The sequence below is a fragment of the Carassius gibelio genome, chromosome B3 (assembly GCF_023724105.1).
Source record: "Carassius gibelio isolate Cgi1373 ecotype wild population from Czech Republic chromosome B3, carGib1.2-hapl.c, whole genome shotgun sequence".
NCBI lineage: Eukaryota > Metazoa > Chordata > Actinopteri > Cypriniformes > Cyprinidae > Carassius > Carassius gibelio.
The window spans coordinates 46564032-46590712 of record NC_068398.1 but is presented as its reverse complement, the minus strand read 5'-3'; the positions used below and the strand labels follow the sequence as shown (position 1 = coordinate 46590712).

The 26681-nt window shown below is 35.1% G+C and overlaps 1 protein-coding gene across 1 annotated transcript in view; it reads right to left on the bottom strand.

The window, feature by feature from the left end:
• The window catches only part of LOC127952308 (E3 ubiquitin-protein ligase rnf213-alpha), a 129605-nt gene that overhangs the window by 5725 nt on the left and 97199 nt on the right, over positions 1-26681 (bottom strand). Inside the window, exons 49-60 of the mRNA XM_052550693.1 lie at positions 26499-26603; positions 24621-24863; positions 24444-24531; positions 20797-20831; positions 20559-20659; positions 16064-16220; positions 10487-10661; positions 10296-10390; positions 4702-4953; positions 4031-4163; positions 3517-3597; positions 3224-3404 (exon numbers count right to left, since the gene is read on the bottom strand). Of these exons, the coding sequence (XP_052406653.1) occupies positions 3224-3404; positions 3517-3597; positions 4031-4163; positions 4702-4953; positions 10296-10390; positions 10487-10661; positions 16064-16220; positions 20559-20659; positions 20797-20831; positions 24444-24531; positions 24621-24863; positions 26499-26603 (1646 nt within the window). The remainder of the gene's footprint in view (positions 1-3223; positions 3405-3516; positions 3598-4030; positions 4164-4701; positions 4954-10295; positions 10391-10486; positions 10662-16063; positions 16221-20558; positions 20660-20796; positions 20832-24443; positions 24532-24620; positions 24864-26498; positions 26604-26681) is intronic.

Below are 26681 nucleotides of genomic sequence, written 5' to 3'. Positions count from 1 at the left end.
AGTTCACCAATTAACAATAGTTATCTACATTAGTTAAAATGAACTAATAATGAACAATACTTTTTATACTACAGCATTTATTAATCTTAGTCAATATTGATTTTGCTCTGTGAACTACCATAAACAAACAATGAACTGTTGTATTTTTATTAAAATTAACAAAAAATAATAAATGTATTGTTCATTGTTTGTTCATGCTAGTTAATACATTAACTAATGTTAACAAATGACACTTTACATTTATTCATTTTGCAGATGCTTTTGTCCAAATTGACTTATAATTGGCGAATACATCAAGCGATTCATCTTTCTTTCTTTTTTTCATTTAGGATTAACTTAAGTAGTCGAAAGAGATGAGTTTTCAGCTGTTGCTTGAAAATTGTCAGGGATTCAGCATTTCGTATAAGGGTGGGAAAATCATTACACCAGCCAGGATCAGTGAACAAAAATGTTCTCGAAAGTGATTTTGTGCCTCTCTGTGATGGTACCACAATGCAAGCATCAATGACTATGTTTACATTGACATCAGTAATCTAATTATTTACCTTTTTCTGAATAAGACAATATTACGATTAAGGTGTTTACATGAGTTGCTTTTAGAATATTCCTTTCATGTTCCCATTTAACATGTTATAGTATTAATGGCACACGTCATTGTCACCACGCAACACCATCTGACATCACATCCTCATTAGACATTCACATATTAACATATAGTTTGTCTTAATTGTGATTCCATATATGGTTTTGGGTGTTTCATTTTTAATTTACTGAAAGCTTCAAGTGCAGTTAATTACTTATCATGTTATACATGCAAATAGATGACAGCACTGAACTCGTTATGACAATTTGGTGATGCATAATGCTGACAGGACCTATGTGACATACAAATGTCACCACTACATCATAACCTACCCAATGTATTACTGGTGGCATATAATCTCTTTGTACCTTACTAGGGATTGAATGGACAAGATACACCAGTAGGAAGTACCGGTCCCAGGTATGCTAACACAAGTGCTGGGGCTAACGTCTGACTCCTTCGTCAAGTCTGACTGCTGAGAAGATGCCAGAAGAACTTACAGGAGAGCTAAAATGTTCCCCCCTGGTGTGGGGGAATGGCACAGCAACGAGACACCAAGCATGCTTTCTGCCATTCACCTGTTTGTACCCACGCACGCACGAAGAAACTGGCTCAACCCGGAGACTGTAGAATCTGGCACAGTGTCGCCCAGCCTGCAGCTCTACAAATATCAGCCATGCTCCAACTGCCATTGACAGCTAGACTCCCAGCTAAGTGAGCAGTCATTCCGAAGGGGCACGGCTCACCTTGCAATTGGTACACCAAGGCGATGGCATCCACTATCCAGTGAGCTAACCTCTGCTTGGAGACAGCCTTCCCCCGTCTTCCAAAGCAGACACAGAGCTGCTCAGAGACTCTGAAGCAATAGATGCATAAATGTGCAGAGCATGGATGGGATACAGTAATCCTAAAGCCGTGTCTGCTTCCTCTGGTGACAGTGCTTGCAAGTTTACCACCTGGTCCCGAAAGGGAGTGGTGGGAACCTTGGGCACATACCCAGGCCGGGGTAACGTGACAGTCGACCAGCCCGAATTGTCCTAGACACGTTTCATTGACCGAAAACACTTAGAGATCCAGCCTCTTAATGGAAGTTAGCATGGTTAGGAGCGCTGTCTTAAGAGACTGGATCTTCAGCTTGACTGACTCGAGTGAGACAAAAGGTTCCTCTGCAGTCCAGTGAGGGACGGCCTCCGCTCCAATACTTCTTGCAGGAAGGAAAGCCCAATGCCGATTTGACTTCTTTGGGGGTCTTCTTTAGGAGAAGAACATCACTCATTGAACAGAATCAACCTCAGAGTGTAGGCCTGTCTCGTAGAGGGAGTTAGTAGCGACAACGGATGCAGGAAGACCACTGAAGTCCTCCACGTCCCATCCAGGAGCAGAGTTAATACTTATTATTGCTAAATGCTGGACCATTCCCATTTCGCTCTGCATATGGAACCTGAAGATTTTTTTAAACCAAGAATGAATCGAAATGAAAATGAAAAGAAAACATTTAGCTTATATATATATATATATATATATATATATATATATATATATGTATATATATATAATATAGGCCTTATATTTATTTACTGTTTAATAAAAATAGCATGCATATGATCCTTTGTGTAAAGGTCTTTAAATTTTTGTTTAGTAGACTGTAGCCTAAGACTATCCTACATTTTGAAATTAACAAATTGTACATTTTTTTATGTTTTTTTTTAAATGTTACAATGTTATATCATAATGTTATTGTTGTTTTACTTACTGTTTGAATTACTGTTTTACCTTTATTTATCTAATTTTACAATTACATTCATTTCGCAATCCCTCCCTTTTCGCCACCTGGCGGTAGTTTCGCGAATGATTTTAACACGTGACTGAATTACAGTAACCTCCGCGGCAACGTGGCAGCGGTACTCGTGGCGTTAATGCCAAATTAGGCTGTCCACCTACTGTACCACCCACCGCATCCAGCCGGTCCACGAGAAAATGAACTGGTCTGTGGTGTAAAAAAGGTCGGAGACCCCTGATCTAAGGAGCGTGGGCTGTCGTAAAAGCACATTGGGTGCACAATTGAGATCTCCTGTGTTGTGATCGGCCTGCAGTGATCTGAGCCATGTCTGACCCCAATGGAGGAGATGGCAGGCGAGCTGAGACATGCTACAGAAGCATACTCCACCTTGGTGAAACTGGTGGAGGGCTAGCACCACCAGAAACTCCAGGAAATCTGTCCAGGAAACCCCAGGCTGCATGCCCATTGCTTGCGGCACTCCAGCTCATACTGGAGGCATCTATAGTGACAACAACATGCCTGGGCTCTTGTTCTAAGGGCACACTGGCCCATAGAAAGGCAATATCCGATCAAGGGCTGAATGTGCAGTGATATTGCTGCGTGATGGTCACCCAGTATCTCATTGCCCAATGCTGAAGCGGTTTCGTATAAAGCAAACTGGGCAGGGTGACCATGGCTGCAGATGCCTTATGCCCCAGGAACCTCTGAAATAATTTGAACGTAACTGCTTTTTCCCCCTGAATGAGTTCAGCCAGATTAGCATTGACTATGCACATTTGTTGGTGTGATTTGCTATCATATTGACCAACTCCCTTCTGAGAAAACAGATGCACTAGACAGGGGACATCTGAACTCCTTACCCAGACTCCTCTTCGGTGTGTTTTTCCATGGTGTACACAAGGTCATTATGAAGGGCAATGAGGTAGCTGACAAGGGCAGTGGAGCACAGGCCCAGACCACGTCTTTGTGGCAGCAGCACCTGCAGGTCATCGTCCAGACTCAGATCCTTCTGAGTGTATTCAGCCGGCAGCTTTATCTCTCCTAATACAAAAATATTAATTAATCAACAGAAAACAATACAATTTGCTCATCTGCCAAAGAAATGATTTAATAGTGGTCTTAAACATTGTTAGTATGTAGGGGGTTGGTTTACCTGCGGTGGCCAGAGATGCCCTGAGTTGGTTCCATGTTGACAAGAAGATGTTTATGCACTTTTTATACCAAGCTAGTGAAGCTGTTGGTTGAAAAGTTGACACTATTACTGGGTTTACAATGAAAATAATAATTATTTATAGAGAAATGCCATATGCCCACAGGATTGCTGAAGACGTTTGCACTAAAATGGGTAAATTAACCACAAACAAGCTTGCTAAAATTATTCATAACAATTTATCATCTATCAGTCATGAACATCCTCATACGGACCCTAAGATAGGGCTGGCCAAGGCTGCCCATTTAGATCCACTTTCTCGCAGAGATCAATCTCCAGCCTAATTAAAACTCTTTATTTTGACCTTGATAATTTTGTTCATGTGTGTTTGATTAGGGCTGGAATGAACTCTGCAGAAAACTGAATCTAGAAGGCCAGAGCTGTCCACCCCTACACCAAGACAACATTTAGCCGTGGCAAATTATTTCTTCATTCTCTATGAGCAATTGTCCAGTACCTTCTTTATGGTTATCCAGAAAATCTCCTATGGTTTTGAAGGTTAAGTCTGTCATGTTCTGGAACTTCTTTACCAAATCCTTCTGGAGAACCAAGATGTCAGGAAGGAACTTAACTAGCCGTAACTCTGCTTCCTGAAATTAACAGTGTACTGGTTAGATCAGTTACACAATTACATGTTACAAGTTATGTTACATTTAACAAACAATTTACAACAAACCAACAAGCACACCATGATGGTAGAGTCATATAAAATCCCTCCCCTGAACTGCAGATAACTCCAAATGTAACACGGGTAACTGGTTACCACTGCAGCAAAGATGCATCAGCATGATAAAATGAGGGGAATTTATGATTATTCACACTTTTATAGGAGTAAGGGATATGTTATTTATATGTCGATTACTGTGCACTATGATGTAAATAAACTACAAACTAAAAATCTCTCAAAAGACAACTTAAGAGAGTAATTATTTTTCTTGTTAATTCAACTGTATAGTCAGTTTAACTTGTTTAATCTGTACACGCTTTCTTTTGGACATAAATTAGGATTACAAAGTCACTTTTCTGCTATTTTTCTTAGATTCCTCTACACCTGTTTATCTTATTTTTCCCCCATGCTGCTTTATTATAGTCAAATAACTTAAGATAAAACTGACATTAATATCTTACCTTTTGAAGGAACCTCCAGAGTATAGGTAAAGTGTCCCGGCCATTGTTCTGTTCCACAATGTGGGCCAGACTCAACACCGAGACCTTCCTCCTGCAGCTCCAGATGGATGAATTATGGATAAGGGAGTTCTGGGGCAAAGAATGCAGGAAAAGCTCTGGTTTCTCAAATGTCAACCTCATCACTATATTAGAAGACACTCGCTCATCTTTCCTGATTAATTCATTCACGTCCTTTAGCTGTTTCTCCAGAACCTGAGAGAAAGAAATATATCAAAATGAAAAATAATGAAAAGTAGAACCTCAACTGATAGTCATTTCAGTAATCCAGAGGTTGACAAACTTTTTGTCAGCTGAACCTCTTGGATGTAATCTATTTACTTGAAGTACCCCTTGAGGTTTTAGGTTAATATTTAAACAATTTAACAACACTTTTGCATGTTCACAGTTCTCTGATGACACTTAATGGTCACATGTCCTGCAAGTAAACAGATAAAATATCTAATCTTTTTTTTTTTCTAATCTGTCTTTATATTGATATTTCTAAAATGTCAATTAAAATGTCATATTGGTAAAAACTTCTGTCTTCTGTCCACTGACAGCACTTGCAGAGATGTATGAAGTTTGAAAGAGGCAGCATATACTGTGAACCAAGCCTCTCTGGAAACGCATTAAAAGATGTTAAAAGCTGTTGTTCACTTTAATACATGCAGTCCAACTGACTATATACTTCATTAATTAATTACATGAAGGTGGACTAAAACAAACAAATGTCCAATGTTATCCAATAATTAAACAACAACCAGAGACTGATTGCTAAGGTTTTGGCCTGTGACCTAAATAAAAATTCCTTAGGACTTCCGGATGCAGCAGCAGTACTGTAGGTGAAACAGAGAGATCACAGAGATCCTTTTACATTCATTAATAACTACAATTGGAAATGGAGTTGAACTATAAGGGTGCTCTGATCATCATTAAGCAGTTAATCGCTTCTTATAACTGCTGATCTCTCAATTTGCCAATCTTAAAAACCGATCTTATGTTGAAGATGCAAAAAGATCAGCACCAACTGTCAAAGGTATGGCAAATATGACATGCTTGCAGCGGCACATTCTCACGTTCTGAGTTTCTAGAATGTGAGGAAAAACACATTTACAGACACACTTTGTTCAGAGTCTTTGTCACAAATGTGCTTTAATCTCTCTGGTCTTGAGTCTCTAGCAACAGGGAAAACTGCATTCCCACATCCATTGTGAGGTAATCATTCCTCATAGTTACCAGGGCTTGAAAACGAAAAACAATTCAATCGGTTTACTCCGAGCAGAATCGATATTTTAACATTTCTGTTCTGCGTTCCTCTGATATTATTACCGGTCCGAAATCAGTTCGGGTGGAAGAAATACCGGTTAATAACGTTATTTAAAAATAAAAAATATTATTTGCCTATAATTTGCCTAATAATAATAATAATAATAATAATAATAATAATAATAATACAATAAAAATAAAGTATAGTGTTTTCTTTAAGAGATCTAACGCTTAGTCACAGCCAATACAGCATCATCTTCTCTAGATTTTGGCCAAATGTAAGATACTATAAAAAATAAAAAAACACTTAAGTCACGGCTCACATCGCATTTTATTAGCCCTATTACTTCCGAAATAATGAAGGCTAAAATGCCTGTAACTAGTCTAAAGTAAAATGTTTAAAACATTATAAAAACAATTATTAGTTTATCCACAACAAATCATTTCAATTAACAGTATTTAGAAAAGAACAGGAATTAAAAATATAAGAAGCTAGAGCATATTAACGACAAACTAAAACGAATTATATATATATATATATATATATATATATATATATATATATATATATATATATATATATATATATATATATATATATATAAACTTATACTTTTTGTAGAAAGAAAAAAGATTATTTAATTCAGATATAGACACACATATTACATGGCTTTTCATACCACTGCTATGCTGATGACACTCAACTCTACCTCTCATTCCATCCTGATGATCCGACGGTAGCTATTCGCATCTCAGCTTGTCTAACAGACATTTCTTGCTGGATGATGGACCATCACCTTCAACTCAACCTTGCCAAGACAGAACTGCTTGTGATTCCAGCAAACCCATCGTTCCATCACAATTTCACCATCAAGTTAGGCACATCAACCATAACTCCTTCAAAAACAGCTAGAAGCCTTGGAGTTATGATTGATGATCAGCTGACTTTCTCAGACCACATTGATAAAACTGTCCGATCCTGTAGATTTGCTTTATTTAACATCAAGAAGATCAAGCCCTTTCTTTCGGAACATGCTGCACATCTCCTTGTTCAAGCTCTTGTTCTGTCCAGGCTGGACTATTGCAATGCTCTCTTGGCAGGTCTTCCAGCCAATTCTATCAAAACTTTACAATTAATTCAGAACGCGGCAGCAAGATTAATTTTTAATGAGCCAAAAAGAATACACGTCACACCTCTGTTTATCAATTTGCACTGGCTTCCAATAGCTGCTCGCATAAAATTCAAGGCATTGATGATTGCCTACAAAACTACCACTGGCTCTGCACCCATTTACCTAAATTTGTTACTTCAGACTTATGTGCCTCTGGAAGCTTGCGTTCTGCAAGTGAACGTCACTTGATTGATCATCCCAAAGAAGCACAAAGTCACTTTTACGGACTTTTAAATTAAATGTTCCCTTCTGGTGGAAGGACCTCCCCAACTCAATCCGAGCAGCTGAGTCCTTAGCCATCTTCAAGAATCAGCTTAAAACACATCTCTTCCATCTTTATTTGACCCTCTAACTTTAACACTCACTATTCTAATTCTATCCTTTTTTAAAAAAAGAAAAAAGAAAACACTTGTCCCTTTTAGACTAACACTCTATTAATTTGTTACTTGTTTTATTTATATATATATATATATATATATATATATATATATATATATATATACACACACACACATACATTCTATCTGTTTTCCTTTCATTTATTATACTATTCACAAAAGCAAAAAAGACGTCTAACAGTAGCTTGCTCTTTTTCTGTTTTATCTGTTTTCTTTTTATTTATTATATTATTTAAAAGCCCTTGCTATGTGTACTGCGATTAACCTAACTGAGACTTGATATAGCACTTGCATATCATTGCTCTTTTGTTGATTTTGATTGCTTCCATTGTCCTTAATTAAATGATGTTTATACAGCTAAAGTTAAACAAAAAGCTTTAGTTATTATAGAGGATTCATTACAGACTTTGCACTGCCAGTTTCAGTTACTGCCATCAAGGCAACGTTTTAGGTAACCTCTGGCAATTACAAATGTGTATCAGATGTCATTTTCGCCAACTGCAGTTAGAATTTTAAATGCTGATATATGAATATTAATATGTTTGCAGATATGTGTACATATGGGAATGTATGTGCCTGCTAAAGTTTTTTTTTGTCTATATTGTATTGGATTTTTACTTTATTTTACTTTCTAGAGTTGTTGTGTATTGTAGTGTTGTATTGTAGTGTTGTATTTTCTAAAAACAAACAAAAAAACTATTAATTCCTGTATGCACATTTTTTCTTCTGTTTATAACCTTAAAGAGCCAGTAAGAAGAAAATTCTAAGCTTCCTATCACTGTTTATAAGTCCTGTACATTAGGTTTAAATCCATCCAAGGTTAAAAAACATTGTCATTTTGTCAAAATATCATTTTAAAATTACCTCAATTCTCAGAGATCCCCAAACGGTTCGTGCGAAGCTGTTCAAAAGATTCAGTTTCCTTAAACCCCACCTTTCCGTAGCATACTGTGTTCTGATTGGTCAACTGACATAGACAGTTTTGATTGGTTGTTCCGCACACAACTTCACGGTAAACCATGCGTTAGCATCTGTTTGGGATGAATTATGTCTTATTCCTCTCATCGTGAAGCAAACAGTAAAATAAAAAACTTGAACAGTCTCGCTGCTTTTTCTTCTGTGTGGGTGTATTCAAGCCGCGCGCTTCAGTTTGAATCTGAATAGCGCGTTCACCGCGGGGGCGTGGTCACATTAGATATAACGAAGAGAGACATGAAAAACGGACATCGCGTTGTTTTCATATGGATTACTTTATCACAGAATATCGGTTTTCGCCAGCACTTGTTTAGTTTTAAAGTAGACATGTCAAGCTTTCTATAGATATCTCTCTCATGTCTCTCTTAGTTACACTTCAATTTAATGACGTGTTTGTAAATGAAGATCAGCAGCTGCAGACAGCACACATACTGATAAGACGCTCGGGAGAAAACAAACACATAACTTCATAATCATACTTCGCGTTGTGATTCGGAGATGCTCGTTGGTCTAAATAAAGTTGGTAATGAACCATCTTTTATGGCCAAATGCTTTGAAAATCCCGCTGTACTCACCGAGATTAGAAAAGCAGTCATCAGTGAAATGTTGTGAACACAACAAAAGGGATTTGTTGTACTGCTCTGATATTGTGGTAAAAGTGAATTTTAGCCATTGGTTCTTCTGATCTTCATTCTTTGGCAGTGAAAATAAAACAAACTTGCCTTTACAATTAAAAACACACTGTCTCCTCGACATGATGCTCTCACACCAACCAGAGCGTCTGTGTGGGGGGGGTGGGGCAGGTCAGAGTTTCGTTTCTCTCAAGACGGTAGGCGGAGATTATTATGCAAAGTGCTCCTAGTGACGTACATAGAGATGGGCAAAAGATTTGAAATCTATAACGACTCGTTTCAGCGATTCAGAGTCGACTCCTTACTTTAGAAGCCAATAACTTTATAAATTGTGTACTTTTTGGTTTAATTACTTTGCACATTGTTTACACTGATGGACAGCTACATCATACACTGTAATACAGGTAATTTTTGATTTCCCATCGGTGTGGCTCTTTAACTCAGTATCACTGTTATTCCATAAGCGCCAACTGCTGTCAGAGAGTAAATTTGGGTCTCATTCAGCCTGTCTGCTGTTATGTAGTTTTATGCATACCAGTTTCACAAAGCTTGTGAGAGCAAAGTCAGATTATTGTTTTTGCTTGTCTTAAATCACATTTTGTTACAATAATCATATTGTGAAACCAAAATTGTAAACATATATTATTGTGAGTTGAGTGAATTGTTATATTCCTACTTCTCCTGTTTTACTGATTTTTGTTCATGGTATTTAGCTGCTACTAAATGTTTTGCAAAAATATAGACAAAAAATAAATATCTTTGATATCTAAATGTTTGATTCATTATTTTGGATCAGAAACTGGAAATTGTTAAGAATCGGAATCAGATTTGATCAAATTCTCTCCCTTGTGCCTGTTTACTTGGATCACGTTTATTGGATTTCTGCTTTTTGCCTGTCAGGGAGGGACAGAGATCCACACAAATAGTTACACTAAATCCTGTAGAACTACCTTATAATCAAAAAGTTTTTTTCCCCTTTTATTGTAAATAATTGTCTATCCATTTCAGACATAATGTAAAATCATGGAAATACATGAAAAAAAAAAAAGCAAAATCAAACATGATACGTTATACTGGATACATAATACACTAAAAGAAAGAATGTTGTTCACCTTCAGCTGATGTGTAATGACATCATTATTCATGGCATTTTCCCATCCATTTCTTGCATCTTTAGAGGAAAGGTTTTTATCATAAGGAGCAGGCCCTGTTTATAATAACAAAATGTAACATTTCTTGAATTTATGTGGCAGGAGATCAATATTGCATGTGGAAATGTAAGTTAAGTTTTGGAAACTCTTACACTGGCTGGCCTGATGGGGATCAAGTAGACTGTGGATGGTCAAATGGATAGTACTGATCGTATCATCCACTCCTTTACCCAGAGCTCTGCTCAGCTGCTCCATGTCTTTCACAAGATGGGCCATCAGAAATGGCCTGGGATCTGGCACAGCAGGCTTGATGATCTGCATGACACTCTGCACAGGAACATGCAAGAACATAGAATGAAGATAGTAAAAGTTGCTCAGATCTCAGGGGTGTCCAAACTCAATGTTGGATGGCAGGTGTCCTGGAGAGTTTACAGTTTGGACACCCCTGTCCTATCTATAATCTAATTGTAATATATGTTATTGATTTTTGGTGAACAATTGATTTGTGCAGGCACAGTAAAAGTTTCTCACTTTTCTTCTTAATTATTATAAATATATTTTACCTGCATCTTTATGCTTCACCCAGGGCTAGTTAATTAAAGAACAAATATACATAGTTATATGCTCTTCATTTTGTGCCAAAATATAAATTTTATAGACAGCACTTTCGATATAATAAAAAAAGTAAACAGTTTGAAAGCAGCAAGATGGAAAAACTCACAAATTATACATAATAAAACGCAGTACAACACAACTGCATTATCAACCAATGTTGAAATTTCTCCCACCAAATTTCACTGGCAAAACCGTACTATACAACAGAAAAATCACCAACATAAAAACTAGATGTGTAGCAAACAGTATGTTTTATTTCCTGAGAACTGTTAAACCCCTACTAGTGCATGTGTTCATTAAAAAAAAAGATTTTCATCTCATAATGTCTAATCAGTGTGTCACTGAATAGTGTTTTCTCTGGTGTAGGGCTCCAGTCCACATCTGCCTCCATTATTGGGTGCAAAGCCCACATCTTAAAATTCAATCAATTTATCCATAGAACTTAAGTCCCCACAACAATTTTTTGTGATTTTTATGTTGACTTTAATTTTAATTTGGGTCTCATTCAGCCTGTCTGCTGTTATGTAGTTTCATGCATAACAATTTGACAGCTTGTCAGAGCTAAGTCAGATCATTGTTTGAGCTTCAAATGCATTTTCTGTACAAGTGCATTTTCTGCTGGAAAATGTATATATATATTTGTATTGTGAGGAGCGTCCCATGAACAGATCATCGTTGCCCTGGAAACGGATATGATACACCTGCAGAAAATCATCACAGTGCCTTTGCCGACCCCAGGCAGTTAAAGGGGTCATATGATGTTGCGGTAACACTTTATAATAACTGCATGCTATTAATCATTAGTTAAGCATTAGGAAACAGTTAATTCATCATTTATAAAGCATTAATAGACATTAATAAGCAGTTTATAAATACAGATATAAATGCTTTATACCTGATTTAAGAGCATATCTATAATGTATTTAATAATAGTTTTTTCATACTTTATTAATGATCAATTTATCATTTCCAAATTAAGTATAGCATTATTTACACTCCAGTTATTAAGGAGTTGTCAGTGGTTCATAAGATCACTTAGAAATTGTAAGTAAATGATTAATAAACTATTTAAATGTGCATTCATACATCTTTTTATTCAGACATATAGTAATATTTACATAGTGTTAATAAATGGTTTATTAAAATTTATTTCTACTGTAATTCAGGGTTAATTCATGTAGTTGTTAGTTAACTATTTTTGTGAGCTCATCTAAAGTGAGGACTATTTATGCCTTGTAAAGCTTTTACAAATGAGATTTAAAGGCTGTTAATATTTCTATGTTCTGTCTCACTGTGTTGTTTGTTTCTGTTTTTTGTTTAGAAGATAACTGAGCCTTTAAATATCCTTTATAAATGCTTTACAAGGCATAACTAGTCCTCACTTTAGATGAGCTCACATAAATAGTTAACTGACCACTACTAAATGCTTTATAACTACCTGAATTTACTACATTTCTTGTGATCTTATGAATCACTGGCAACTCCTAAATAACTGGTTTGTAAATAATGCTATACTTCATTGAGAAATGATAAATTGATCATGAATAAAGTATAAAATTACACATTATAGATATGCTTTTAAATCAAGAAAAAAGCATTTATATCTGTATTTATAAACTGATTATTACTGTCTATTAATGCTTTATAAATTATGAATTATCTGTTTACTAATGCTTAATTAATTATTAATAGTGTGCAGTTATTATAAAGTGTTACCGATGTTGCTAAAAAGAACATTATTTGGTGTAATTAAATGTGTTTATGCAGTGTAAGGTTAAAAAAATACATTTTCCACATAATGTACATTATTTTTGCTCCTCTATGTCCTGCCTATTTGAAATGCATCGATTTTTACATGGCTCATCGTTCTGAAAAGCGAGCTGTGCTCTGATTGTCCAGCTATCCAGTGCTTTGTTATTGGTCTAATGCTGCAAGCCTTTGATGGAAATGTTACACCCCTTAACATACTGTGATGCCATCTCCCGGCATGACCAGACAAAACCAATGAAACCCATCATAAACGAGGCATTTGTTGTATCAAGTGGGGACATAATTAGTGATTATTACATATTAAGTGGCGGAAGTCTCCGCGTTCAGCGCAAATCCCGCCCTGCAGCTGATTCTAAGGCTGGTGACACACTGGCTGCGTGGCGTGAGCGCGGCGTTTCTGCTGCGTGTCAGTTGCGTGATGGCTGCCTCGCATTTTCTGTGTCTTTACACTCCAAAAAAGCCTGACGTGGCGCTGGCGTGCTGCTGCTACTGTAGGTGACATAGAGGGATGCCGTCGACAGATCAGGCTCTTGTCTTCACGACAACAATATCAAACAAAATAGACTATGTTTGACAGGTGCAATATGCCAGTGTGTCATCGGCCTAAGGTTTTCAAAAGGCATCACACGAGTGTGAACATCACTACAACTAGGAAAAAAACGATTGTAATTCAGACGCAGCTCCCATCGGCATTTAAACAAACCTTTGCTCTTAATTCCTATTGGTCCAACTCAATAACGAAATTTGAGCAGTTCTAAAAACTGAAACTGTTGATGCTGCACTTTACACTTTGGAAAAGTTATATGTTTTAAATATGAGCAGGCCTACAAGCTGGGATTGGTAATGCTGCACTGTAATCATAGTTTTTTCATTATATTTTTAATTATATCTGATTATAAGATATTGGTTTGAGACTAAGGTTATTTTATTTAGTGGAGAACTTTGCAGCAGTATTTTATTTCTTATTCTTTTTTTATTATATATATATATTTTATTAAAAAAGTATTTAAAAAAAAAAGTTTAAACAAATTGTTAAAAAAAAGTTTATAGTAATAAACAACCTGCAGTTTAATGTTTGCATTTCTTTCCCTTACTATACTGAAAATGAACCGAACCGTGACTTTAAAACCGAGGTATGTACCGAACCGTGATTTTTGCATACCGTTACACCCCTAATACTTTCAGACTGTGAGTCAGAACAGTCGGCTTTGCAGGTTCAGGAAACAGTCCTCCGTTAAATGCTTTGCACACATACAACTGTTCTGGAACAGTGTTGTAAATACAACTTAACCTCTGAAGGCCAAAAAAAGTAGTTTCGCTTTCTCAACAAAACACACAGCGTCTCCACAACATGGCAGTGGCGGCAACAATACTAAAGCAAGAATAAAAGTTACGCCTTCTTCCTTTGAGTGAACATTTGGGCGGTGTTATGCAAATCTTACCACACAGTGACGTAGACACTTACTTAACTTTTTCAAAGAATATCTTTCGATTTGAGACTTTAGTCTTTGCAACTTTAGAGATCTTATCTATGCACAAACAGCTTGTAACACTCCAAAGAGAAAGGCAAACTTGTAATCGCATTATATGACCCTTTTTATGTAAGGGATGATGTACATCCAGCAGGTTGTTATAACAGAATAAGGCACTTCAGTCTTACACAACAGACTTTGCATCGGGCTGCTGATAAGCCTGGATGTACATTATCCTGCTTATTACATGCCTGCTTGCCACAAATTAAATAATTCGATTTGAAACATTGATCTGAGTTTAAATCTAATTTGAACTTGCCACTTGCTAGCAAATGCTTTCTTTGTGGAAGGTTTGCATTCAAATATTTAAGGGATATGGTGCAGTCATAGCACTTATTACACAACATTTCACCACATAAATAAGGCGATAAAAGATATTGAATGAAGATAAAACTGTTTTAAAATCTTAACAGTTTGTTAGTTATCCATTACCGTATACAAAACACTGTAGCAGCATTGCAGTAGCAGCGTTTGTATGAAACGAGAAAGTTAATCCGTGATACCAAGATGACATTGTACACATAATATTGAATTGAATATTCAACACTTGAGTATTAATATAAAAATAGTATTAATATATTAAAAAAAAAAATATTTACCAGCCAGGCTGTTCCCGGTTGACCCTGTCTTATTAGTTTTACTAATAAATCAAGCATTCCAAAGAGTTAAAAGTTCCACATTTACTTCCATCCATAACAAACCCAGAGAAATTTTCTACACATGAAATATTAACTAATAAACATTTAAGACAATATATGATTTGTATTTGATTTCCAAGCATTTTGCGCTATTTTTAAAACAACACAAATGAGAAATTGAGAAATAAGAATGGGAACTCAATGTGTAAACAGTGGAGAACCATAAATCTTTTGACGATCCTGGTACCGAGAAGTCTTAAAGAAGTCTAGTCATCTTTAAGCTTGTATTCTTTAGTGAAGTCCTCCTCACTCTAATAATTAATATAATAATCAATTCCCATTCTGCCAATTTACATGTTTCCTTTACATCGCTCACATTAAGTGCTTAAAGGCAGGGTAGGTCATTTGGTTAAGAACATTTTTTTGTTATTCTGGTTAAAAGTCTCTTCACATCCCGATAGAATTAGAAGTTAAAATTAACAATTTTTTTTTTTTAATGTATGTATATTATAGGTGGAAGGTGTAGGACCATAAAATGCTCGCTCGTTACGATAGGCTGTCCCACCTGCCTGTCAAAATATGTATTTGCAAACCTCTGCGCATTCAGTCTCTCATTGCATCGCTGGTTAGTCTCTGGTCTGTCTGAGTACGTTAATGTGTTTTGGAGGAGGCGTGGCTTTGCAGACTGATCATCCTAGGAGGCTGGTCCAAAATCACCTACCCTACCATCAAGTTTGAGATTAAACCTCAAAAAGTATCCTTTCTCCAAGCCAGAGGTTTTTTAACCTTTTATCTCTCCTAAACAGCACTCCATAAGAGAATCTCATCTGGAAAGATCTTCTGTCTCAGTTATGGTGCTTGACTGACCACCCCCTGAGGAAGACCAAGTCATAAACTCTGGTCTCTAAAACAAGGTTTTGAGACAATGCTGAATGCTGAAGCTGCCTCCACTAGGAAACTATATGCCCTGAAATAACACCTCTTTGCATGGAGCAAACAGGGGCAATGTATTTTTTTATTAGGATATTAATTAGTATACTCAACTATTTTTTGGAAGCTCTAACTTACACTAAATATTTTGGAAGGCAATGGTAATTTTACTTGAGTATATTTTTTAGTACTGTTTCCACATCTGCATGTTACAAACCATAAATGGCAAGAAAGAATGTAATACCTGTGTGTTGTTTTGAGCTCCCAGCAGCATGGACAAGTGTGTGAGCAGTCTGAGAAGAGCAAAGGGAGCAGGTGACATATTCTTAGTATCCTGCATGTCAGGCTGGTCACGACGTTGTGCATCACCCAGAATGTGTCCAGACTGAGTACGGTCTGCTCTGCAAAGAGGAACAATTGCCTCAAAATCATGAAACAACTGAATGAACAATTACCACTGAAACAGATATTCAGCACCATTTTGTAGGGAAATTGTCAGCCAAAAAAAAAAAACTCAGAAATTCACAAGTTTTGTCAAGACATTAAATAACAATTTACAATAAAGTTCTATACATTAACCAATGCATTTAATAATTGTATATAATAAATATATTCTATAATAATAATTTTGATTAAACTACGTAAATAATCCTTTTTCTTTTCGAGTTTTACAAATTTGCATTAAAGTATCTTTATATTAATAAGCTACAGTAGGTGGACAACCAGAATGGGTAATACCGCCGTGTGTACCGCAGTGACGCGGCGTTAACTGCAATTCAGTCGCGTGTTAAAATCAATCACGAAACTACCGCCAGGTGGCGCAAAGGGACGGATTGCAAACTGACTGTAATTGTAAAATGTTGGTTTGTAAACGGAGATGAAAGGACGAAGTATACAACAATAACATAATATAAAATTGTAACAACCTTAAAAACCATTTGAAAATGTACAGTGAGTTAATTTCAAAACGTGGTATAGTCTTAGTCTACAGTGTACGCATAAAATTTTTTCGCCTCAAACTGATTTTGTAAAAATCAAAACTTGCTGACGGATGCATTTAGAGCGAGTCTCAATCGCTGTGAAGCAGGAGCAGCTGGCAGAGGACTCCGCTTGGTCTTAAAGTCTTCCTCAAACACCTACGTTGACAAATAACAATGATTTTCGCAAAAATAATGATTAATTATCAATTGAGAATTTGTTATTATTATGGCCTGGTGAGAAAAAAAAATTATACTGGCTGCGAGAAAATAATAACATAATAAGAGTAGGGCTGCTGTGAGTGCAGGCAGGATATTTCAACCCAGTAGCATGACAACACAGCGTTCCTCACAGCCAAAAAACAGACAGAATTTTTTTTTTTGGGGGGGGGGGTAGTTCTGTATTGCTTGTGGGGGTTGAAATAAAGGTGTGAAGCTCTTTCATATGGACAGTGTCTTATGAGGGTCTCAAACTTGCAAAGCAGGTTTAGGCAAAGTAGGACACATGCCTCGTTTGGTTTGGCTTTTGTCATTTTTGCAACTGCATACAGAGTATTACATACATTACAATATAATATAATTTTTTTTTTCTCTGGAAAGATGAGGCGCCTCTGAGAGAGAGACAAAGAAACTGGTGAAAGAGACACGCATCTGCCAAAGAGAGAAAAACTTTTGTTTTTAAAGTATATGTTGCTTTGTAGCTACTATTTTCCTTTTTGCACTGCTTTAATTGTACGCGGCAATGCTGCAGTCGTTTTGGCAATACAAATGTAAAAATATATTGCAGTAATAAGAAACTGTCCCAAAACATCATGTAGGTCTAATTATCTTTGGTTTCATTACTGGGCAATTCGTTACTGATGTGACATTCGCAGTCAAAACCTGGGGCCGGATTCATGAAAATCTTCTTAAGAAATAAGATAAATTCCACGAAGTACGTAAGAATGTTCTTAAGTGTAATTCTTGAAAAACTCTTAATAAGTTCTCAAATATATTCTTAAGAACATCTTATTTTTTTTCTTATCTGAATGAACAGGCCTACATGATGCACAGATAAACTCACACTTTGTCTTTTTGTGCTTCCGGCAGATTACCCAAATAATCGTAATCGTAAAAAAAAATAGTTAGAACAGCTTAGTTAGAACAACTTGATAATTTGAGTATTCAACTTTATAATTGTTAGTTTTAAAACAATTTTCTAAGAATATACAGTAACATTTGAAGTGGATCAAAAAAGTTCATAAAAGTTGTCCTAAGACAAGAACACATTTTGGTTTTAGGACAACTTTGAAGAAAGGTTTTGATTCACTTCAAATGTTGACATCTGTACGCTATAAAAAAATAGTTTATTAGTTATTATAAATGAATTTCAGAAGTTGCCTTAAAAAAAAAAAGATGCAAACTGTTGCATTCATTTTATTTTGTTGCATCCAAACAATATTTTTTAGAGTGGGAAATATAAATTCTCACAGAATATAGCCTATTCATTACCAATATATTGAACCATCTCTTTATGTTTTTTTAAATCCCAAACATAGTCCAGACGTCAGTAAAGTATCCGTCTATGAACATGTTTTATAGTATATTTAGATTTGGGAAATACACATGCGTTATGAACGTGACAAAAAAGACCACTTTTTTTGGGAGAAAATATATTTTGTAGACTTTCTGTGATTTACAATAAACAAAACAGAAGCACAATATCTGCAGAAAAGGGTGAGCCATTCTCAAAACATAAAATATCATTTTATTTAAATTTTCATTTTTGTGATTGAGAGGAAAAATCAATGTTAAGGTATCTCTCCATTATGGACCGTTTTGAAAGCATAATTTATGCAAACGTGTATAAAATACTTTAAAAACTTTAACAGAGATGTTTAGAGGGTAGTTAATAGGTCTGCCCCACACGTAAGATTTTTCTAGTTACTAGTAGCCTAGTCGTTCATTTAAGTCATTATTCAACTAATCGCACGTTTATATTAAATTTACATCTATAATCGATAATGAGCCTTAATATATTCTGTGCTCAAGCACATGCATTAAGTTTACCACAAAGCACAGGCAGAAGTAGGCCAATAATTGTGAAAAAGGAGACATTTTAATTATTTATTAATAAACTAATGTTTTCTTGTCGGCTGCAAGATAAAATTCACAGTGCTGACTCTCTCCACATGGACGCGCCATTAGAGAGAAATGCAACCTTCACAGATTACATAATGCTTTCGTTTTGAATTGGTTCGTTTAAAATACATTTCAAGCTTTCTGTAGATATACTTCTCATGTATGTGAGACACCCCGATTTTAAGTTATTTCATTATCAGGAAAAAATTCAAGTGATCAAGAGGGTGCCTCCCTGTCATTAATGCGCATTAATAATTTTCACACAAACACTTGAATATTAATAATAATTCAAATTTTGCATATGCATTACAAAGTAAATCATTTTTACATGCAATTATCCAAAATAAAACCAAACAAGATTTGTAATGAAGATAAAATATGTAGACAAATAAGAATAAATGCTGCATGTCACACTCAGCATCATGTGCGCCATGCAAATCTTGCACTCTGATATTTTAAGGAATATGATACACACCTGCATTTAAATGTGGCTACAATTTATTTTTTTATTTATTTCTACTTTACTTAAATTATATGAAAAGCAAGTAAATATGGCTCCCTTTAAAATCACTGAAGTTGTCAATTAATAAAGCTCTTTTTTACATCGTGTGCATTTTGTTGATTATTAATGAGAGAACTTGAGTTTAAAAGTGAGGACGTTTTATTATTCCGTCCATTCTTTAGAGTTTCAATGATTTAGCTAAATCGTGCAGGTTTAAATTATTTGTTTCTTGTTTTAATTAGGCCTAAATAATGGGAGCGAAATTATACAGTGTCTCACGTTTTACTAAAATAAAGGAACAAATTTATAAAACACGCAACAATTTCTTAGTGTACAGACAAATATCTTTTTCCCAAGAAGTTATCTGTCAAAATAAAGGACAAGTAACGAATAACAAAGTATGTGCATGACAAAAATGCATGTTGTTTTATGAAAGGAATTTTAATATATAAATTAAAATATATGCCTAATATGTGAGAATATTGACATTTTGCATATTAATCCATGTAGCCTAGCTCACTAAAATAGACCTATTTTACTGCTCCGATGCAAAGTATCCTAAAGCATTTCTTTAGGATAATATAACACATAATTCATATTAAACAAATAATACTGCAAACCTATTAAATGTCACATCTAAAATATGGTGTAATACTGTGTAGCTTAGAGAAAATATAAGCACAGGCTCATAGGTTTGACATTTATCCTGCTTGAATTCATTCTAAGAAACGCACATCTGTGAATACTTTTATCTGTGAATATTAAATATTTTAACCACAGTGTTTTTCTTTCATTTTCCCCGACTGCAGCCGTCAAATGTAACACATCACTTTGCAGACGTGGCAGCGGCGGCACTCGCGGTGGCAAAAAGCTAATTTTGGTTGGCCACATACTGTACAATTAATCATTATTAATAAATGCTGTAAAAAATCCTGTTCATTATTAGCTTGTGATACCCAATACATAACTAAAGTTTCCAGATTGAACCTGATTGTAAAGTGTTCCCAGAAATCCATACAGAGGAACAAGTTAAATGCTGAATGACCAATCAGAATCAAATATTTCATACAGCCAGGTAATAAACTAAACTTAATTAAAAACACATACATTAATAACAACAAGCATTTGGTGCAACTCACTGTATCTGCATGGTTTGGAAGCCATCAACAGGTTTGTGGTCTATGCCGCCTATTTCTGCATTACAGTCTAGACAGCGGCCAACCTCCATGGGCCGACCACACTGGACAGATGCATGAAGAGAATAAAAGTTTAATTTAAGACAAAAACCATAACAATTTGAAACTAATTGCTATAGTCTGCAACTTTTAATGTATGTAGTTAAAGGTATGCTGAATCATAGAAATTAAATAACCCTACCAAATCAACAATACATGGATGACCATTAGGGCAGGCTGTTAAAGACAAAAGAAGACATTAAGAATTAATTTAAAAACAGGATGAAGAAATGTTCAAATACAGAACGACTTGTCAAGGATCTGTCAAACTTCCACCCCCTTGTTTGCCAGAGCAATTCTATTGGCTGAAATCAGTTTTAGGATATTTTGTATCTGATTAGAAAATCATACAAGTCTATATATCAGATAGTCCTACAAACCCTATTGGTCTGTGTGATATTACCAAGCAAAACTTCTTCAGTCAAAAAGGTTTCAAATAGTTTTTTTTTTACTTCATTATTATTAATAGGTAACACTTTATTTTAAGGGTAAAGAATTATGCATTAGTTAAACAAGACTCAGTTGTAATTAATAATTAACATATAATAAGGGAATATTAGCCATTATTTACTATTTATTAAGAATTTGAAGGATCCACATTCATGCAATAAATAAGCTAGTAATTAATTATTAACTGAAGGTACAGTAAAATACTTTTAGGCATTATTTGCAACGTAGCCATATAATTTAAAACCATAAATTATTTTTGTGTAATAATGCACTTGTGTATATTTCAGTTATTCACCATATATTAAGTTATATTAAGTAATAATGTTTGATTAGTGCTAGTTTTGCAGTTATAAATTGCTAAAACACTGCAATAAAGCCAATTTGCCCCTTGTTTTCAAAGTAAAATTTATATCCAAATTAATTATCACAATTATTGAATGATAATTAAGTCTATTGACAAGATAAGACAATAATTATGGCTAAACTGCCGCTAATACAATTTTAATAAAAGAAAATTTGACCCCGTTCTAAAGACCAGATTCTCATTTACGCTATAAGTTTGTTTATCAGTTAATCTGCAACATGATCTCACGAGAATGCTCGTTTTGAAGGATTACATACAACAAGACTACACTATAACATTAAAATTAGTAACATTTCTATAATTCTTTAACCATTATTTGTCCTGTAATACTTGTTTTGTTCACCATGGGACACAAGAGGCATTTTCTCAGTATAGTACTATGCTGTGACTAACAATAAAACCACAAAATACACCAAAACACAATATAAATTCACATACGACATCAATTTAATTCGCTCGCTGTAATCCGCATCTTTGGAATCCATACGATTGCGATGAACAGATCCAAATTCAAGCCTTTATTCGGCTATCTTCATCTCCTTTCTCAGCAGCGATATAAATGTATAAACCTTATGTTATGAATTCAAAAATGTTTTGTGTTTAAATGAGAAATGAGAAACTCACATCTTGCCACCTTCAAGGAATAAAGCGAAGCGAGATACAATTTTTGTTGATTAATATCTTACATTCTTCTCTTTACCTCATATAAAAGTATTATATCGCGACTGCAACACATCATCATTTGAATGGCTTTAGGTACTGCTTTTTACATTTTAAATATTGTGATTACAGTTGTTTGGTTGGAGTTAGCGGCTCAAAATATCTTAACAATTTTAGTAACAATATAGCATTGAGATTTTCTTACACATTTCTGTCCATTATGTTTTATATATTCTTTTCATATTCTCTATACAATGGTTTTGTTTTTGTTTGGGACTGGGTTTAGGGATTTAACATTTAAATTATACAGATATTGTATGATATAAAATACTTTTTCTAGTCAATAAACTTGAATACCACTCAATAAGTCCAACAATTATCTTTCACTTTGGAACAGGGGGTCAAATTGTCTTTATTACACTGTTTTAACAATTTGTAAAACTCAACCTTGCCAAGACAGAACTGCTTGTGATTCCAGCAAACCCATCGTTTCATCGCAATTTCACCATAAAGTTAGACACATCAACCATAACTCCTTCATAACCATAACCAGCCAGAAACCTTGGAGTTATGATGATTAGCGGACTTTCTCAGACCACATTGCTAAAACTGTCCGATCCTGCAGATTTACTTTATTCAACATCAAGAAGATCAGGCCCTTTCTTTGGGAACATGCTGCACAACTCCTTGTTCAAGCTCTTGTTCTGTCCAGGCTGGACTATTGCAATGCCCTCTTGGCAGGTCTTCCACCCAGTTCTATCAAACCTTTACAATTAATCCAGAACGCAGCAGCAAGATTAATTTTTAATGAGCCGAAAAGAAACTACAAAACCACCAATGGATCTGCACCCCTTTACATCATTACTTCAGACTTTCAGTTTATTATTTAAAAAATTGCTTGATTTCTTTAAAAAGGCATCTAACACTAGCTTTCTATTTCTTTTATTTTCTATCCTATCTGTTTTAGTTTTATTTTATTATATTATGGTATTATTACTGATTTCTGGATATCCCTTGACACACTTGATGCTGTTCCTGAATTCTGCCTGTCTGACCACTCTATAAATAAATACTTCAATTGGATCCGCACGTCTCTGACTCCACGTTACAGAGGGCTTTAGTTCAAAATCCCATTATATTTTCATATACACAACATACAATTGTCCAACAAAAAAAAAAATTACAGCACTGGTACACTTTGACACCTTGTCAAAAAGAGAGAGGGGAAGAGAGAAAAGAAAAAAAAAACTTCTGCGGATATTGGGAGATGCCTTAAATACAATTACCTCACTTCCTTTCAGATTACGCTGCCGTTCCCATTCGTTGGCAGAGTCAATCAACAGGACACATCATGTGTTTTGACTTTCTAGCTCAGCCACAGGTTAGGGACAGGTTTGGTGGTATGGGTAGGTGTAAGGGATGGGTCAACAGTGTAATTATAAATGTAATTACACAAATTAAATAAGATGTAACTACATATAGGTATTTTTAAAAATCTAAGTACAATGTAAAAACATGCATGTACACAATAATTGCACTTAATTTAAATGTAAGTACAAAGTAGCTAAGGCCACCTAATACACTGTTTCAGCACAGCATTGCCTTTTTGTAAATTTTGATTCCTTTTATTGTCCTCATTTGTAAGTCACTTTGGATACAAGCATCTACTATATGACTAAATGTAAATGTAAAACTAGCACCACTTAAACAATCACTAGCTTCATATTGTTCAGTTAACTTAATAGATGTGAAAAACTGAAATATACACAAGTGCATTACTACACAAAAATAATATATAGTTTGCCAAGCCGTAAATAATGGCTAAAAGATGTTTACTGTACATTCAGTTAATCATTAATTGCTAGCTTGATTTTGCTTATTTTTAACGAATGAATATAGATCCTTCAATGGCAAGCTAATATGCCCTTACTATATGATAAGTTATTCAGTAATTACTAGTTTGTTCATGCTTAACTAATGCATAATTCTGGACCCTTAAAATAAAGTTTTGCTTTATTTTATTAATGTATGCAGTTTGTCTTATATTCATTAAAAATATATATATATCTTGCTCCACCTCTGAAATGACTTTCCTTTTTGCCTTAATTTTCCCAACTGAAAAGACACTCAAAATAACAGTAAAATTATTTATTTATTTACTATTTGTAAATACCCTGGAAAACCATTTTGAAAATATATTATCCTATATTACCACAATCATGAAGTTCTGCTTCTTGTATTACATAATTTTTTGTGGCCTTTCTGATCAGGCGTGTATATAATTTTGACAAATGCATGACACAGAATCCACTCACTATACCACCGGACCATGCCCATCTGGTCTTCAATGGCCTGCTGGGCAACAGCCAACATGTCATCTGGCATAGTCGGAATGAATGAAGTCTGTAAGGAGAACATGACAGAAATATCACACTCATAAACATTCTAGTCACCATGTGACTCCATGATGTCATAACGTGAAGGGTTCATACCATCATGTTTTTTGGGGACAGTGCCAGCTGCTGCAGTGGCTCAAGTAAAGGCAGATTTCCACACAACAGAACTGCAGCCATGTGAACTGTAACCTCCACCAGAAGAAGCTCTCTGCCTGACATCTGAGGCTGTACACGCAGAGCATGTAGATGATTATTCACCAGTCCTTCAGCAAATGCTTTTGTTTCGTCATTGACAAAGATGTCTGTGCTTCTGATAAAATCTTCAAGGCCAGCCCGTTGCTATAAAAAAAAAAAAAGCATGAATATCAGGCATAGGGATATACATTTATCCAAAATGTAACATATTAACATACCTTACATTATTGATCATTAACAAACATTCTATAATGCAGGTTATTGTTAGGTTAATATATATTCATACAGCAATTAGGGGTTTGGTGACTTGCTTTAGGGCACCTCAGTTGTGGGTATTGAAGGTGGGAATGATCAGGTGATGTGGGTAAGTTTAAGGGTTGGTTAACTCTTTCCCTGCCAGCATTTAAAAAAAAAAAAAAGATGTCAGCCACTTCTTTTGCTAATTTTCACTCAAATTTCTTGGCCCCCAGAATATTTAGTTGTATGACTATCTGAACATGCAATACATCAAAATAACCCACTAATTAAAAAAAAAAATAAATAAATCTGTTTTATTCTAGCTTCAAGCATTGTTTTATTATTTATTTTTTTAACAACACTTAAATGTAGGTAGGTTCATTAAAAAAGCTATATTTTGAGCAAAAAGCTCAAAAAACATAATAATGGAAATCTGGATCTTATTCAGTACTATTATGAAAGCAAAGATGCAGTAGATGGCTTTCTCTTTCTCAGTTCTCCCAGAGCTTGCACAGGCCTTTACCAATTTCTGGATTGACATTTCACTCGGTAACATTAGGCAGTTTTCATTTATATGCAGTTTGTATTGAAGATCTCATTTTTCATATGCTTACATATGATATTGCTTCGTTCTGCATCTTCCTGGCCTGTCAGCACACTCTGAACTCATCCAGGAGATGCGTTACAGCACCCCCTACCATATAACAGTGAGAATGCAGAAACTCTGAAAATTCTGTGTTTGGCGGGGAAGTGTTGCCTCATGAATAATGTAAAATTCTGGCGGGTGTTTGACGGGGAAAGTGATATTATTGAGATGTGATACAGGGAAGTTTAGGGCCAGGTTTGGTAGAATGGTTAAGATTATTGGTTGATTAATATTGAGGTATGATGCAGGTAAGGTTAGAGCCAGGTTCGGTGGGATGGGTAACTTAATTTTTTTTATTATTATTTTTTTTTTTTTTACATACAGCATTATTGATGTTCAACCATGAAATTTAAGGGATCAAACCTTAATAAACCTTTTGATGAATCAATGAGTCTGAAATGATCACAGATCTTTTTAAAAAATAAACTCCACACATTTATTTTAAAAAAATCTTAAAATCAGTAGAGTGACAGGTGCTACACACACAGCCATGAACAGCACTTGGTCTGACATACCACATTTTCCTCCAGCACCCATTATTCTGTCATTTAGGAATAATAGTATGCATCTTGCTTACTCCTCATTTTGTCACTGTAATTCTGATCACCCAACAGGCAATCTGTGAACCCAGTGTCATCTGTGTATTAAATGCTTGTTGGAATAAAAAGGAAGTTTTGAGTTCCAGATGTTAAAATATGTTTTTATAGTGCATAAATGTTTTTTTATTTGAAAATATCAAGAACATCCCTATTTGACATGAGCCCTTTAATCATTTCATTTTACTAAGAAGCCTGTTGTAAACATTAAGCCATACTGTACTTCCAAAACCATATTGCAGTACTTCAGATTCGTAAAGCACAAATGTTTTGTTGTGTAGCATATATTTGTGTTTTTACCTCAGGTTTAGGGTCCGAGTTTCCATTTCTGTACAGGAAGGTGACTTCTCTGAACAAAGTCATTAGCAGATAAACAGCTTTCTTCATGGGTGTACTTTTGCAATGCTTCAAACAAATATAAAAGCAAATCAACAATTTATCAGAGTGAGGAAGAGAAATGACATTTAATTAAAACATTTCATT